A 17413-nucleotide genomic window follows, 5' to 3' on the forward strand; every position below is an offset into this window, starting at 1 on the left:
ACTTTAATATGCCTTGTTCATATTTTGGGTTCTTAATTGTAATCATTCCATTTTCGTCAAACAAATTGTCATTTATCAATTTAAATATCATTGCTATTTTTGTCTTTCATTATCACTAGGTACATAATATAAAACAAAGTCGCTGTCGCTGTCTGCCCGTGCCTATGTATGCTTAAATCTTTAAAACTACACAACGGATTTTAAAGCGCTTTAATAGATAGAGTGATCCAAGAGGAAGGTTTATATGTATAATAGATGCATAATATTGTAGAGAAACACTGATAAATTTAGAGGTTTCTAATGTGACGTCGTTAATAAACACATTTCTGCACTTACATTGCAAACGCTGGCTGAACCCCACGAGATAAATCAAAATAATGTACTACAGTATTGTACACCTTAAAAAGGTCAACAAAAAAGTCCGCGATAGTATATGTCTATCTCTTAAGGATAACACACAATAACCATTTTTTATCCTTTACATTTTACGGGAAAAAATGGCTTATTTACGAAGTGATTTTAAGTAATACAGCATTAATTTTTATCCAAATAAGTATCTTAAATGCATTGTCCATTTAATATAGATCAATATGGTCCTTTACAGCGTGCAATTTAAATGAATATTTCAGAAGATATTACAGATTTAAAATGCAGGAACATAGCGATGCGGCATTGCACCCGTGCGAAGCCGGGGCGGGTCGCTAGTTTGTAATAATTTCATTATTAAATATTGACCATTTTTATACATTTTCATATCTGGCAATACTTTTTCTAAATCAGTCAATAACTTATCAGATTTTAACTTCAATTTGTTTCTACCATACATTTTATCTTTTTTGTGTAACATGTCTATTAATATTTGCTCAATTTTCTTACGTTTCTTTCGTTTTTCTTTTATTTTCTTAACAGGTACGAGATCGTCATCGGATACTTTAGAAAATGGTGTATATTTCGAGTTTGAATCGTATTTACTTTTTGATTTCTCAAGGAATAATCTACCATTTTCGTCGAATAAATTTTCATATGGCAACACAGCGATTATTAAATGTTTCTTCGGTGGGAGCATTGGGGCCGCTTTCCTCAGCAGCATGTTTTCGTAAATTGCGTATTTATGACTGCCGCTACGCATCTTCAGTGGAGTTACTTTATTTATATGTTTAATAAATGTTGGCGCTCGAAGTTCTCTTATGGCGTGCGGTAGGATACTCTGTTTAGCATTGACAATGATCGCTGTAATAAAAAGACTTCATTTAATATATATCGGTAGACATGGTATCGCTACTGTGTGCATAAGATCGTGCGAGACCGCAATGTCCGGATTTTTGTTCTTTCTCACGCATTCATTATGCTGGTGGTATATCTATCATTGAAGGATGATATGTGAGTATGAAGTCGTGTATTTACATATTTATCGTTATATTACTAATACACCTTGTCAGGTCGACCTACACACGGGCCCTCCTGGAATTTATCGTCGTTAATTCCTAGTGAATTCGTCAAAATAAGCCAACTGGCCTAACTACCTTCTCGCCTATTATCTCCCTCTGGCGTTTCTCACAGAACTAATGCATTCATTTTCATGCATTAAAAAATCACATTAAAAAAGATAAATAAGTTATCTCTCATAAAAGATATCCTATCAGGTCGACCTCCACGCGGTACCCGTGGAAATCATCGTGGATAATTCTTGTTGAATTCATCATGATGGGCTAACTGGCCTGTTTTCATTCTCATCTATCACCCTTCACTGGTGCTCCGCCAGCGTATCACGTTAGCGCAGGCGGGGTTGCCATACTATTTTCAACCATCAAAAATAAAAAAAAAACATAACTCACGTGATAGACTAGTAAAAACCCATAGTAGTGTTTCAATGTTCATGTTATCGTAGCTTATGCCGTACAATACATCACAACTGTTGGATACATTTACATTGGTTTCATCAATAATTGGAAAATAAACGAAAATCGTATTAGTCGTGGCAGAAAATTGCATGTTGATTATTTTGATAACACGTCGAGAGAACAGATCCGTCGTAATTTTTTTGTTTATACAACTTAGAATGGCAAACAGGCTGACGGCCCACCTGATTGAAAGTGGTAACCGTCGCCTATAGACATGTGCAGTACCGTGGACGTAACAGAGTATACTGTTTCGCCCATGATACCTCCCATACGTTGCCATTCCTGAGGACTCAGGTGTTATTCCTCTGTACCCAGTAAATTCACGCCATATCCCACCCTTCAAACCGAAACACAGCCATGCAAACACAACTGCTTCACGGTTGAAACATGAATGGGACAGAGGTACCCAAGCAATCGACCTTTGTACAGTCTCCCTCTGGTATACACATAATATATGGGTTAAAGAAGGACATAGGTTACTTTTATCCCAGTGACGTGGACGAAGTCGCGAGTAAAAGCTATGGTAAATAGATTAAAATAAAAAAATTGACTGTAAATATACTTTTTAATAAAATTTCTTTAAATGTACAATAAAATGAAAATTAGACCCCATACAATGAATACCAATTCAATATTATTTTAAATATAAATTCTGTGCCTTTTTGTATGGATGATAATGGTAACACCGCCTGCGCTAACGGTACACGCTGACGGGGCACCAGTGAGAGAAGATAGGTGAGGATCATCCCTCACTGATGCCCTGTTAGCGTATACCGATAGCGCAGAGGAAGTTACAATACCATTATACATATAAACATGTAATACCTAACAAGAATAGGTACATAATATAAATTAAAATTAGCACAAATATATGTCAAATATAATTAAATTTAAATTTAATTAAAAACTAGTTTAAAACGTTTATTACAATATTACTTACAAATTTTAAAATTTGTAATGAGAGTTGGTGTTTTACAAAATCATTGTAACAAACACCGAGTTTAAAATTTGTCTAAAGTGTAACCTGTAACGCAACACAGAAAAGAAAAATCTCGAACTATGAACATTCCGTTAAAAAGATTCTCGCTTTATTAAAATCACAAATGAAAATTATTATGAAAAAGTTTACTATAAAAAAAAAAAAAACATTACATTTTTATGCAACAATAACACAAACATAGTTAACAACCAACTTAAATAAGTTAGTCGAAATAGTTCGATTAGTTTCTGAACCATCCGGGACCTTCAGTCATGAGCGGCTCTGACCACGTGACCAAAATGCACGTAAGTCAATCCGGTTGTTCTTATATTAAGATATAATGTGTACTTACGAAACTTAAGGTTAAAATTTGCTTTAAAATATACATATTAGTTTATATATATAAAAAAAAAAAAAAAAATAATATGCTGCCATACATATGGTATAACACCAGGATCCAATAAATTATGGTATAATAAAAAGCGTAGAAATAAAAATTAAACTTAAATAAATCACATAAATATGGGGTCAACAAATTTAAATATAATAATATTATTTAATTCAAATTTAATATACCTATCACTATAATAAAACAATTATACAAAAATTACTTAACTTTTAAAAATTTAACAAGGAAGCGATGCACAGCTGCACTAAGAGTAACTTGACAGACTTTAATTGATTGACCTTTTAAATTTTTAATTCATAGACCTTTTAATTTGGTTGACATTTTAACTTTTTGATTAGTTGACCTTTTCACCTTCAAGGTCAATGAGTATGCTTGGTTCTAATGATCGCGCAAACGCATTTAAGACATTCACTCATTCAGTAGAGAGCTTCAATACTGAAAACAGGAATGGAATAAGGAATTGATATAACTATATAGATCAGTTATAAATTATTACAAATGACCTCATTAATCCAATTGGTTGACCTTTAAGGTTGATCAATCATAAGGTTGACATAAAAATTGGTTAGAATTTGAATAAAAATCAAGTTTGACAAAAGAAAAACAAATAGAAGTTTTTTGTTAGATTTGTATGAAAAGAGAACAATAAAATTTTGAGAAATGAATCGACATGTTAGGAAGACTTGTTTTTAGTTTTTTTTTTTTTTATTTACTATCAACAGTGGACAGAGAATGGCTGATATGATGTTAAAATGATATCAGTGTATTTAAAATATGAAAGGAGACGTTGAGCTCTCTACACTAATATGACGCGTAGATTGTCACCCATTTTTTTGCATTTCTAAAATTTTTATTTCACGAAATTTCTGCCCTAATATGTCCTATAGTATATCGTCTATTTGGAGGAGGATGGATGAAAGAAGAATTACGAAAGAGACTTATCGAGCACGAATGAATGGAGATGTCGGTAGGGGCCGCTATAGACGGACGTAAATCGACCAAAAAGGCGACATGCTGACGACGGGCCAAATTAAATGTACCCGTAACCGGCGAGCGTGTAAAGATTGATGAATGTGGAGGAAGTGAAATAAGTCTGTTTGAATCGAAGCATTCGGCGTTCCATTGTTTCTGTCTACCGCAATGGGAGACAGGCGTGACAGATATGTATTTCTTATATATAAAATTCTCGTGTCACGGTGTCTGTTACCAAACTCCTCCGAAACGGCTTTACCGATATTTATGAAATTTTGTGTGCATATCGGGTAGGTCTGAGAATCGGCCAACATCTATTTTTCATACCCGTAAGTGATAAGGGTGACCCGCCCCAAAATATTTTTTTTTTAATTTTAGGACAAATTTTTTAATTTTATATTTATTATACTTCAGCATTGAAAAATACATACAACTTGAAATTTTCATCGTTTCACGATCAACCCCTGTGTTTTAATCGCGACTTTTATAGTTCGCAATAAGTGGTAAAACAACGTTTACGGGGTCAGCTAGTAGTATATAAAATATTGAGTGTAATAACAAATTGCGTAGTTTGTCGTAAAATTTTTTGCGTTTCTCGAAATGTCTGTCCAAATTTTTTTCTATATTCTTAAATAGATTCATTTACATGTCGCTAACGAGTTAGCTTTAAGCCTGTGATCCAATATTAATCCGTTTCTATTTAATGGGTACCATAAAATTACAATTAACTACCAATTAGTTAATTCACGTCATCAACTGCGCGCGTCATTGATTGTTTCCGGTACAGTCACCTCCAGCCCGTCCATGTCTTTGGTGAGGGTGATTTGGCACCCCAGCCGCGAGGTGTCCGTCAGGCCGTATGCCAGGTCGAGCATGTCGCGCTCCTCTTCGCATGCTTCCTCTGGTAATCTATAAAAAATATATATTTATTACATTTTTTTTCTTTTTAATGGGTGATAATGGGATGGTAACCCCGCCTGCGCTAACGGTATACGCTAGTGGGGCACCAGTGAGAAGTGATAGGCGAGGATGAAAGCAGGTCAGTCAGGCCATCGTGATGAATTCCACTAGAATTAACCACGATGGTTTCCAGATGGAACCCACATGGAGGTCGATCTGATAGGGTGTATTGCTAGCAATGGGTCAGTTTTTCTTTGATGAATGATAATGAAATGGTAACCCCGCCTGCGTTATCGGTATACACTAGCGGGGCACCAGTGAGGGGTGATTGGTGAGGATGAAAAGGCAGGTCAGTTAGCCCATCGTGACGAATTCAACGATAAATTAGTCATGATGGTCTCCAGGAGGATCCGCGTGGAGGTCGACCTGATAAGGTATATTGATAGATGGGGACTAACCTCCCCATTCACAATCCTTTCCCCCCGCAATGTGTCAGTTAGACCCTATTATTAACAATCCCTTTCCTCCCTATTTATTACATTATTGTCATATGATAAATATAGGACAAATGGATACATATGTGCCTTTTAGGCAATGGGAGCGAGAGAGGTAGACATCCTAGTAGGACAGGACTAGGGGGGGAGGGGATTGTTAGTAATGCGGAGTATCAGTCCTATTGCTAGCATTCCTCGTGGTCTCTAGTGGAGACCATCGTGCTGAATTCCATGTGTATTCACCACGATGGGCTAACTGACCCGCCTTTTCATTCTCACCTATCATCCCCCACTGGTGCATCACCATCTAGCGGATTATATATAAAAACCATAACTGGTTATTCGAATGACAACTCTTTATCGTTCCCCATAAAGAATGAAACAGATTATCAATATGTACACAGACAAAATGAAGACTTAAATAAAAACAAGACAAAAAGAGGCAACAATGGGCGGTCTAGAGGCAAACAAAATTAATACATAGTTAAAACTGTCCACTGTTGGACATAAGCCTTCCCCATTAAAGGAGTTTTGTCAACAAGTACCACGCTTGGCAGGCCTGTTGGCAACATCACTTATGCTTTTAGAGATGTTTTAACCCTTTGAGTGCGGGGGGAAAGGGATTGTTAGTAATGGAGACTGAGAATCCCATTGCTAGCAATATATCCAACCAGGTCGACCTCCTCGCGGTTTCCCCTGGAAACTATCATGGTTAATTCCTGATGAATTCATCATGATGGACTAACTGGCCTGTTTTCATTCTCATCTATCACCCTTCACTGGTGCTCCGCCAGCGTATGCCGTTAGCGCAGGCGGGGTTGCCATACCATATTCACCCGTATAAAAAACCCTTTGAGTGCCGACGAGCGCGATCACGCTCGTGCGCATTGCAACTAAAAGTGCCACGAGCGTCATGGCGCTCGTGGAATCAGTCGCTGTTTAGCTTGCTGTAACAAAAAATATTAAAATCGGATAATTTTTGGAGGAGATACAGTTTTTTTAGAGACAAGGGCAAATGACATCAACACGACAAAGATTTCTTTGGCACTTTTAAGTAGATATTAGTAAAAATCAATGGCACTAAAAGGGTTAAGAGAGACACTGCTGCCCATCTCTTGCCCTACCTTAGTCGCCTCTTACGACACATACGGGAAAGGAAGGGGTGGACCATTCTACGCCGGGACCACATTTTGTTTAATTCCGCTACCATTAGTATGTGTGTGACTGCAAACACTCGAAGATTGACCATCATTATTACTAGCAAAGTTCAAGAACCATATTAGACATCAATATTCGATTGTCGTTTTGTACACGCTTATTTTGCGACACGTGTCTCAGCTCTAACGAGACACGCAATTAAAAAGTAATAAACAAATAATTGTTATCAATTAATTAGAGCTCAACGACCTCAATGCTGCATCTCAACAGGTAGGTCTTATGATCAATACGGGCAAAAATTTTACCAGAGGGAGACTTTGTACAAAGTCGATTGCTTGAGCACCTCTGTCCTATTCGTGTTTCAACCGTGAAGCAGTTGTGTTTGCTTAGCTGTGTTTCGGCAATGCATGGGGGGTATCATGGGCGAAACAGTATACTCTGTTATGTCCATGGTACTGCTCATGTCTATAGGCGACGGTTACCACTTTCCATCAGGTGGGACGTCAGCTCGTTTGCCATTCTAAGTTGTATAAAAAGAAACTAAAATCATGTCTAACGTCCATGTCACAGCACCTATTTCAGTAAAATAAAAAGTCTTGGAAAACAAAATCTTAAACTAAATGCATTCGTTTCTATTATTAGAAGCGGTGTTTATCGTATTTTACATAACGCCCGTTATCTGAAACGTTATTTTCTTTGCATATAATGAAATATTTATAACTTTTATCTCGTAAAACTGACGTTAATTGTTTATTAGAAATAGGGCATTAGTTTTTTTAATGGATGATAATGGAACGGTAACCCTGCTTGCGCTAACGGTATTACATTGGCACCAGTAAGGGATGATAGGTGAGAATGAAAAGGCAGGTCAGTTGGCCCATTGTGATTAATACACCTGGAATTCAGCAGGATGGTTTCCAGGGGGGCTGCGAGTAAGTCGATCTGACAGGGTGTATTTTTTTTTGCTGGGTAAAAATGGTGTGGTAACCCCGCCTGCGCTATCGGAATACGCTGGCGGAGCACCAGTGAAGGGTGATAGATGAGAATGAAAACAGGCCAGTTAGCCCATCATGATGAATTCATCAGGAATTACCATGATAGTTTCCAGGGAGAACCGCGAGGAGGTCGACCTGGTTGGGTATATTGCTAGCAAAGGTTGACCTGATAGGGTGTATTGCTAGTAATGGGGAAGCTAGACCCCATTACTAACAATCCCTTTGATTAGGATTATTTGGTGAGAAGCCATCAAACCACATACTTGTCATAATCTTTCTTCTTCAGTATAACGTGGCAGGTGGAACAGGTGAGGGTGCCTTCACACGCTCCGTACCCCTCTATGTTCAGGTCGTTGTTCACTACCACGTCTAGGAGGGTGTCTCCAACATTCGCCTCTGTTTCCAAACGTTTCCCATCATGTAATATGAATGTTAATTTAACCCTGAAAAGTATAATTAATTATTAGCTTAGTTTTAGGATTTCATAATAATAATAATAATAATGAAGGACGAAATAACAAGACTTTGGAAACAAGAAAAAGTTTAAGTGATACCCATTGTCCTCTCAACCACAGGTGTTATACCCAAACATATACACCATAGTCTGAAAGAAATAGACCTGAGTAAAACACTACAAAAAGCTGTAATATAGAATACTTGCAGAATTGTTCAAAAATTCCTGCAAATAAATGAAAACGAAACATTTCATAATAGCACAGAGACATAAAATGTAATAGTTGCATACACATAGCCATAGGTGCGTGAGCATGCACGTGCACATGTACGCATGGGCGCGCACACGCACAAAACTCACACACTGCACTTATTTTGTCTCGGCTTGTAAGTGCAGTATACGCAAAGTAGCGTATATACCAGCTAACGCTGAGTTTACGTAAAAAAAAAAAATAATAATTAAAGATTGTGTGCCACAAACAAAAAATTTACTTCCATTGTGAAAAAACCAGTTACTTTTATCTAAAAACTTTAATATTGAGGCGATTTTGATAAAAAAATTGTATAGGACCTATCTGTAAGTATATCATTTCAGATAAAAAAGAATTTTCCATATCGGTTCACAACTGACGGAGTTATGAGGTAATAAACATAAAAAAAAAAAACACAACCAGAGGTAATAAACATAAAAAAACACAACCGGAGGTAATAAACATAAAAAAAAACACAACCGGAGGTAATAAACATAAAAAAAAAACACAACCGGAGGTAATAAACATAAAAAAAACAACCGGAGGTAATAAACATAAAAAAACACAACCGGAGGTAATAAACATAAAAAAAAACACAACCGGAGGTAATAAACATAAAAAAAACACAACCGGAGGTAATAAACATAAAAAAAAACACAACCGGAGGTAATAAACATAAAAAAAACACAACCGGAGGTAATAAACATAAAAAAAAACAACCGGAGGTAATAAACATAAAAAAACACAACCAAAGTTAAAACCTCTTTCTTTTTCAATTCGGTTGAAAAGTTACAAAGGGACTCTCGTATGTCTCTTTTGTCTGTCCATCTGTCATAGTGCTTTATCTCAACTTAGTTCGAAGAGTAGGCTGTTGATATGATTTTCCACACATATTATTATTAAAAAAATAAACCAATCACAGGAATGAAGTCGCAAGAAAAAAAAATGGAACTTCAAAAAGATGGAGGTTCTCCTTTCTATTGTGTTTTTTTTTTATTTTCGTTACCTCATAACTCTGACAGTTGTAAAATGATTTAAAAAATAAAATCTTTTTTACCTAAAAGTATAAACTTATAGATTTTTTTTTATTATTTCAGCTGTTAACTGGACGTAACTGGCCTCCCCCATAGGGACAGTTTTGTCTGTAGTTGCCACGTCAAGCAGGTTGGGAACCGCAGTTAGGCTTTTAGAGATGTTTTAAATGGGATGCTGCTACCCATTCCTTGCCCTCCCTTAGTCGCCTCTTACGATACCCACGGAAAAGGAAGAGGTGGCCATTTCTATGCCGGGGTACACACAGCATCTTATAGAAATTTTATTAAATATAAGTCTTGTAGAAACGCACAACGGCCCAAATGAGAGGCTAAGCGCGGAGAACACAGTTTTTCTCACATTCTCTCACGAGGTCTTGTAGAAATTTTATTAAAAATCAATACAGTAGTTTAGTTTAAAGACAGTTTTTTTATGGAAAACACTCTTGATTATCTAAAAACTGTCATAGAATAAGCTATCATTGTTTGTTAGTTGCCATGAATCATGTAACTAATAAAAGAATCTGTTATCATTCATTTATCATTATTGATTATTGATAAAAAATCAAATAGATGACAGCAGTGTAAAGTTAAAATAATGATGCAATAGAAATTTTTTTTTTTTATTGGGTAATAATGGAATGGTTACCCCACCCGCACTATCGGTACACACTGACGGGACACCAGTAAAGGGTGATAGGTGAGGATGACACAGGTCAGTTAGCCCATCGTGATGAATTTAATAAGAATTGTTCACAATGGTTTCCAGGAGGAACCACGTGGAGGTCGACCTATTAGGGCATTATTATTATTATTATTTATTATAGCTTTTTATCCACTTCAGTGGTCCCCAAGGCTAAAAGCCTCCTGCATCTTTTTCTACTTCTCCTTATCTATAGCAATTCTTGTCCAGTTTTTTCCTGCTGTCTTTATTATGTCATCTGCCCATCTCTTTCTCATTAGGGCATATTGCAGAAATTTATTATTTGACAAAAACACAAAGTTACAAACACAAGATACGATAGGCCCCACACTAAGCAAACTTGTATTGTGGGCACTCAACAAAGATTAACAAATCACAATTTGTTTTAATAAAAAGTACATAATGGGCGGGTAATAATATAAAAGAAAAGAAATATAAAATTGACATAGTGATCATGGGTGATCAGGCAGATGGATGTGGAGTTTTATTATACAATTAAATTAAATTAATTTATTTTAGTAAAAAGTAGATTATTTTTAGATAGAAACGATGAACATTACTCTTATGCATGCTGCAAGGGGAGTAGCATTATAATTTAAAAAAAATTGCTAGCAATGGGCCTGATAGACCTCATCATAATTTTTTTTTAATAGCACTGTCATTTCCCTATCTTCAAACTAAAATACAACCATGTCAGCACAGATGCTTGATGTCAGAAATACAAGTGGAACAGGACTCAAAAAGAGCTAAAGATATCCATGGGGGGAAGGGTTTGTTTGTAATGCGGACTATCAGTCCCATTGCTAGCTATATACCCTATGAGGTTGACCTCCCATGACGTGGTCTCCCATGGCAACCATCGTGATTAATTTATTGTTGAATTCGTCAGAATGGACTAACTGACCTGCCTTTTCATTCTCACCAATCATCCCTCACTGGTGCCCTGCCAGCGTATACCGATAGGACAGAAAGGGAATTCCATTACTATCCGTCAAAAAAAAGGATCCCCGTTGACCGAGACAACTTTTTTTTTTTTTTTTTTTTTTTTTTCTTCTTTTGTGGCGTTCACCCCGATATTAGGGTATTTTGCCAAGAACAAAACGGGGAAACGATAATAGTAATAAAAATACCTAACACAAACGAATTTAAAAAGGATAAGGATTAGGTCTAGGATATTTATAGGATATGAAGGATATACTTGTACATATGAGAATATACTTATAAATATATAGGAGACGCAATTATAATTAATGCAACTATAAATGTATTCATGTAATATAACTAAATCTTAATATTGTTATCATATATATATGAAGATAGTATTTTATAGATAATAGGATCATTGGAAGAAAGTAGAGTAAGAATAGAAGTTGGGAATGGAACACGGATGGATCGGAGATGATTAAAAAGGGAGGTGTGGTCAAATTTAGAACATGAGAAGAATATATGATTCAAGTCCGCCACTTCAGCACCGCAATTACACGACGAACTTTGTACAATACCAAGCTTATATAAATGAGAAGGTGTGCATACGTGACCTAGACGCATACGAGTTATAATAGTTGTTGCGGTCTTTCCAAGCTTTAATTTACAAAACCATGGTTTGAAAGGAATATCGGGTTGTATAAGGCGATAAAATCTTCCTTTTATTGTACTTGTTTTTTCCCAATATTCCTTCCAGGCATACCTTAAATATATTTTTGGGAGACAAGCTAGGTCACTACAGTAATTATGATACGGATACATATCACCACAAGTTACAGCCTCTCTTGCAATAAGGTCAGCTTTGTCATTGCCGCTAATACCACTGTGTCCTGGTAACCAGGCAAAAGAAACGGAATACCCTCTCAACATGCAAAGATAAAGACTTTGTCTTATGTCACAAATAATGGGATAAACTGGTTTTGATTTAAACGGATATTTGGCTAGAGCTTGCAAAGAGCTCATAGAGTCAGTGAAAACTATTGCCTTATGTAATTTCATTAAAAGTATATATTCTACAGCTTTTAAAATACCATAGCATTCCCCGGTAAAAACTGAAGATTCCGGTGGAAGTTTAATTTTTTGAACGATATTAAATTGTGAATGAAACACACCCACACCTACACAACCGCTATTGTCTGGTTTTGATGCATCAGTAAAGATGTAGTGCCATTCATTCCATTCAATGTCAGTTATAAACATAAATTTGGCATTCAATTCTGAATCATTTTTTGATAACCCAAAATCATATTTAATATTAGGAGATAAAACTAAAGATTGATATGAGCATTTATAAATGGGAAAACAGGACGATGTAAAAGTGGGAGATTCTATGGATTTATATTTTTCATAACTTTGTATTAAACATGGAGGTTTTTTATATTTCCAATAAGATGAAGACGAAATAAAGATATGTAGTTGAGATAACTTTTGAATAAGCGGATGATCAGATAATTGTAAACAACGAAAAAAGAAGCGATCAGATAAATATTGCCTTCTTAAAACCAAAGGTGGATCACCGACTTCGAGCTGTAAAGCATTGATTGGACTTGATTTCATTGCTCCAGAGATAATCCTCAAGGCCTTTGATTGAATTAAATCCAATTTCTTAAAAGCAAATGAACTTCCTGGAGCTAACAAAAAAGTTCCATAATCAATGACACTCCTTATAAGACCATTATAAGCAAGTTTTAGTGAAACGGGATGTGCTCCCCACCAAACTCCAGCAAGGCACCTAAGAATGTTAAGGTTACGCTCACATTTCGTGGAAATATAATTACAGTGGGACAGACCTGTTAATTTATTATCTAGCACGATACCTAAAAATTTAATTTCAGTCTTTATAGGAATGTATGAGTTATCATAAAGCACCTTAATTTGTTGCGGTGATCTCATTCTTGAAAACAAAACTACACTACTCTTGGTTACAGAAAGATTAAGACCATTTGCATCTAACCACGTTTTTAACAAATCTAATGAATCAGATAATTTGGCAGAAGCAGATTCTATGGACTTCGCAATAAAATATAATAAGAGATCATCAGCATATTGTAAAATTTTTACGGATTTATCAAGGAATGATTCTAGATCGTATGTGTATATGTTGAATAAAATTGGACTGAGAACAGATCCTTGTGGAAGGCCTTTCCATACTGTTCTAGATAATTTGGTATCTTCATCTAGATCCATATGTATTGTTCTTTGTGATAAAATATTAATAATGAAATTAGAAAGCATTACCGGTACATTTAAAGCTTGTAATTTAGTTTTTAAAATAGAAATTATTACATTATCATAGGCAGAATTTATATCTAAAAAGGCTGAGAGGATTGACAAATTTTGTGAGAAAGCTATATGAATATCTGAAATAAGAATGCTCACATTATCTAAGGTGCTCTTACCTTTCCTAAAACCAAACTGGTTCGGGGATAGTAAGTTATTACTTTCTAAAAACCATTCTAGACGGTTCTTCACTAAATGTTCAGCTAGCTTTAGTAAGACAGAGGAAAGTGCAACAGGACGGTATGAAGATGGTTCAGAAGGTGGTTTATGAGGCTTTAGAAATGGTATAATAATCTGAGACTTCCATGAAGTAGGTATATTTCCCGAAATAATTATGGAATTAATTATATTTAAAAAGTAAATTAATGTCGCATCGCTAGCATTTTTAAAAAAGGAATACGGTATACCGTCTTCTCCCGGTGCAGAGTCTTTAATACAAGCTAGAACACCTTTAAGTTCTACAAGAGTAAAAGGAGACTCAAGTTCGGATAATTCGTCAGAGACGGATAGAGAAATATTGTAAAGGCATTCCGGCACATAACTAGGAGCAAGGCGATCTAAAAATTTATTCGCTAAAGTTAAATCGAGTGCAGAACGTGATGTATGATCACTAAAGGCAGATCTGAATCTTTTAATATTATTCCAAACGACTGATGAATTAACTTCTGGACAGATAGAAGAACAAAATCTTCTCCAACCTTCCAACTTCTTTTTTTTTCAGTAGTTTTCGAGTAGAACGTGAAACTGCGGTGTAAATTTCAAAATTTTCTGATGTCATGTAATTATTATAATTTTTTTCAGCCTCTTTACGATTTTTAATTGCTTCCGTACAATCTTTGTCCCACCAAGGTGGGGAGGGAATTTTCCCTGAAGCACTATTTTTAACAGGAAATAATAAATCAGCAACCTCCTTCATATTAATTATCAAGTTATTACAACAATGATGTTCATTTCCATGGTAAACAATAGGTAACTCCGATATTTTATTATCTAAATATTATTTGTAAATATTCCAGTCTACATTTGATAAATTATATTTAAGTCGAGGACCACTCTTTCGACTTGAGGGAATGGAAATTGGAAAAGAAAGAATGAGGGGAAAGTGATCGCTTCCGAAGGTAGAGGAATGAGGATACCACGACAGTGAAGAAGCTAAATCAGAAGAACATATTGAAATATCAGGAGCACTAAACCCTTCATTCGGTGCAGTTCTACGTGTCGGTACATCTGAGTTAATAATACATAAGTTGTAAGTGTCAATTATCGTCAGGAGTTTTCCACCATAAAAATTAGAAGTAGAACTGCCCCACGATTGGTGCTGAGCATTAAAATCGCCCATTACGAGAAAAGGTTTAGGTAAAATTGAAAATAATTGTTCTAGTTGTGAATATATTTGGCATGTAGGATCAGGAATATATAAAGTAACAAAACAGATACCATTTATAATTATAGCAGCTGCATTAATGCCGCTATATACAGGAAGCGAAAAAGAAGAAAAAAGAAGGGAGTTTTTGACCAATATGGCAACACCGCCATATCCGTCAGCTCTATCATCACGGAGACTTGTAAAGCCTGAAATCCTAAAAGGATATCCTGGCTTTAACCAAGTCTCTTGTAGAGCTATTATAAAAGGATTATATTTATTAATCAAATAAAATAAGTCTGATTTCTTATTTGTTATGCTACGACAGTTCCACTGAATTATTTGGACTTTGTAATCCATTGTGAGAAGTTAATAATTGAGAAAATACATTGTACATGGCATCGTTGGACGGTGGTAAAGTTGTTTGTATCATTTTCGATTGCGATAACACTTTAATAAGCATGAGAATAATATCAATGATGGATTGATTATTGTCAATATTATTTGATGATAATGCACAACCATTAGAGGGAGCAGGAATATTATATTCCTTAACTATGGCTTCATGGGCAGAACGATCATATCCTTGTTGTATTTTTTGAGGAGAGCGTGGTTTAAGTGTAACTGTTTTTTTATATGATGATTGTATATGTGGTAATGATGATTTCTCTTTAAGGAAAGAAGATTGAAAATGAGATTTATTGGAAGGAGATGATGATGTTAATACATCTGAATATAGTTTAGAAGTTGGAGGATGAAATTTTGATGCTTCAGCATAAGAAACACAACTATGGGCCATTGTTTCTTTAATGGCTTTCTGACGTGCATATTCAGGACATTTTTTACTAATTGCTGAATGAGAACCATTACACAAGATACAAGAAACATTTTCCTCATCTACTTCACATTTATCACCTGTATGATTTTGCCTGCATTTATAACACCGAGGATTTGAACGACACTGCATCTTGACATGTCCGAACCTACAGCAGTTATAGCATTGGATAGTAGGGTAAATGTACAAATCTACAGTTAATGATGTGTAAAACATAAATACTCTTTTTGGCAATATTTGTCCATCAAAAGTAATAACAATGGTTTCAGTATTAATAAAACTTGGTTGTCCTTCATTAATTGTCTTTTTCTTTATTCTTCTGGTTTTTAGAATTTTCCCACAACCTATCGGTACTGATATATTTTGGATTACTTCCTCTTCTGTCCAATCTTTAGGAATACCCCTCACAATTCCCATACGGGTTACATGGAAAGAAGGTATAAATGCCTTAAAATTATGTGTCTCTAAGTTACTATTATTTAAAAATGCATTTGCATTTTCAAAATTTGAGAAAGAAAGCGATAAACGGTTTCTTCCTATTCTTTTGAGGCTACCATTCACTATATTATTTATCTTATTAGTGTGTAAAAAGCGACCAAATGCAATAGGATGTAATGTAGTGTTATCATTAGGATGTGTTTCATTTTTTTGTACATGAACGACATAAGGTGCTATATCCTCGGCATTGTACAAAGTTCTGCTTAAAGTACTGGGTGGAGAAGCAGGTTTAACAGACTCGGTATTGTTTACAACTGGTATTGATACTTGAGTTTGATTCTCATCTTCAATACATTGACAATCACTATCTTTAATTTTAGATTCAAGACCCTTGGTGTGCCTCCTTCGTTTTTTATTGCAATGTTTGCAAATGCGACGTTCACCACGTACTCGCTTACGTTTAGAACTTGCAACGCTAGAACCATCTGTGTCCATACTAGATTCACCCAATATATCAAAACTATTATTGAATGGAATAGTTATATTTGCAGACACCTGGGGGGTTGTCCCCCCAGGGTCTATAGGTGGATCCATAATGTTAATATAGGTAATTTACTTACCAATATTTACAGCAACAAACACTATTACTACAAAATATACAATTAAATATACAATCTAATACACAATATATAAAAAAGACTAATCCTTATATAATTAAATATAAAATTAATTTAAAGAAGATCAAAAAACACTCCCGCTTTTTTAAACGTTTCCCGCGCTTTCCCCGAGACAACTTCTGTACAAAGTCCCCTCTGGTAGTCTCTAAGATTTAATGTTTTTTTTATTATTAAAATTCGAATTTCAAATTATAAGAGCTACTTACTTTTCATCTTTTAACCTCAATTTGGTCGTGGACAAAGGAACAGCACTACCGTGGTTACTAAAACTAGTGCCTAAATAGTTGTATTTGTTAATATAACTTTTAGGACTATTGAATGTTTTCAGTAAAGTTCTGTAAGATATTCTTGCTATATTCATTTTGTGATTAAAACTTGAATTACTACCGTTAATACAATTATTAATAATTTGTCCACTATATACGTATATATGATTACGTACGCAAATATTGTGATATCAAAGAACGAATAAGAAATAAACTTGACCTTAAATTATTTGGAAGCAATTTTAGGTTAATTTGTGTTTTGTTCCGTTTTACATGAGTAAGTATGTGAATTATATTATATCAGGTAGTTTATAAAGCATTATA

At 35.2% G+C, this 17413-nt stretch overlaps 2 protein-coding genes across 2 annotated transcripts; both read right to left on the minus strand.

Moving 5' to 3' along the window:
* Nucleotides 1-33: 33 nt before the first annotated feature.
* On the minus strand, nucleotides 34-2140 carry LOC128201596 (uncharacterized). Its single transcript, XM_052899039.1, has 2 exons — nucleotides 1836-2140; nucleotides 34-1230 (listed from the first exon to the last, which is right to left on the minus strand). The coding sequence occupies exons 1-2, from the start codon at nucleotides 1990-1992 to the stop codon at nucleotides 644-646; spliced, it is 744 nt and encodes a 247-aa protein (XP_052754999.1). The 5' UTR covers nucleotides 1993-2140; the 3' UTR covers nucleotides 34-643.
* Nucleotides 2141-2447: 307 nt separating this feature from the next.
* On the minus strand, nucleotides 2448-17313 carry LOC113510150 (adrenodoxin). Its single transcript, XM_026893593.3, has 3 exons — nucleotides 17030-17313; nucleotides 8072-8251; nucleotides 2448-5170 (listed from the first exon to the last, which is right to left on the minus strand). The coding sequence occupies exons 1-3, from the start codon at nucleotides 17182-17184 to the stop codon at nucleotides 5014-5016; spliced, it is 492 nt and encodes a 163-aa protein (XP_026749394.1). The 5' UTR covers nucleotides 17185-17313; the 3' UTR covers nucleotides 2448-5013.
* Nucleotides 17314-17413: the final 100 nt, after the last annotated feature.

This window comes from Galleria mellonella, unplaced genomic scaffold (genome assembly GCF_026898425.1).
Source record: "Galleria mellonella isolate WM207_F2 unplaced genomic scaffold, CSIRO_AGI_GalMel_v1 utg121, whole genome shotgun sequence".
Taxonomy (NCBI): domain Eukaryota; kingdom Metazoa; phylum Arthropoda; class Insecta; order Lepidoptera; family Pyralidae; genus Galleria; species Galleria mellonella.

What these genes read in the sequence shown, in the direction of transcription:
- LOC128201596 (XM_052899039.1), bottom strand. Translation starts at nt 1,992, where the DNA reads ATGCAATTTTCTGCCACGACTAATACGATTTTCGTTTATTTTCCAATT. An exon ending in GGTTTTTACTAGTCTATCAC is followed by an intron (nt 1,231 to 1,835) that starts GTGAGTTATGTT and finishes TTTTTATTACAG; the next exon opens with CGATCATTGTCAATGCTAAA.
- LOC113510150 (XM_026893593.3), bottom strand. Translation starts at nt 17,184, where the DNA reads ATGAATATAGCAAGAATATCTTACAGAACTTTACTGAAAACATTCAAT. An exon ending in TTGAGGTTAAAAGATGAAAA is followed by an intron (nt 8,252 to 17,029) that starts GTAAGTAGCTCT and finishes TATACTTTTCAG; the next exon opens with GGTTAAATTAACATTCATAT. An exon ending in AAGAAGAAAGATTATGACAA is followed by an intron (nt 5,171 to 8,071) that starts GTATGTGGTTTG and finishes TATTTTTTATAG; the next exon opens with ATTACCAGAGGAAGCATGCG.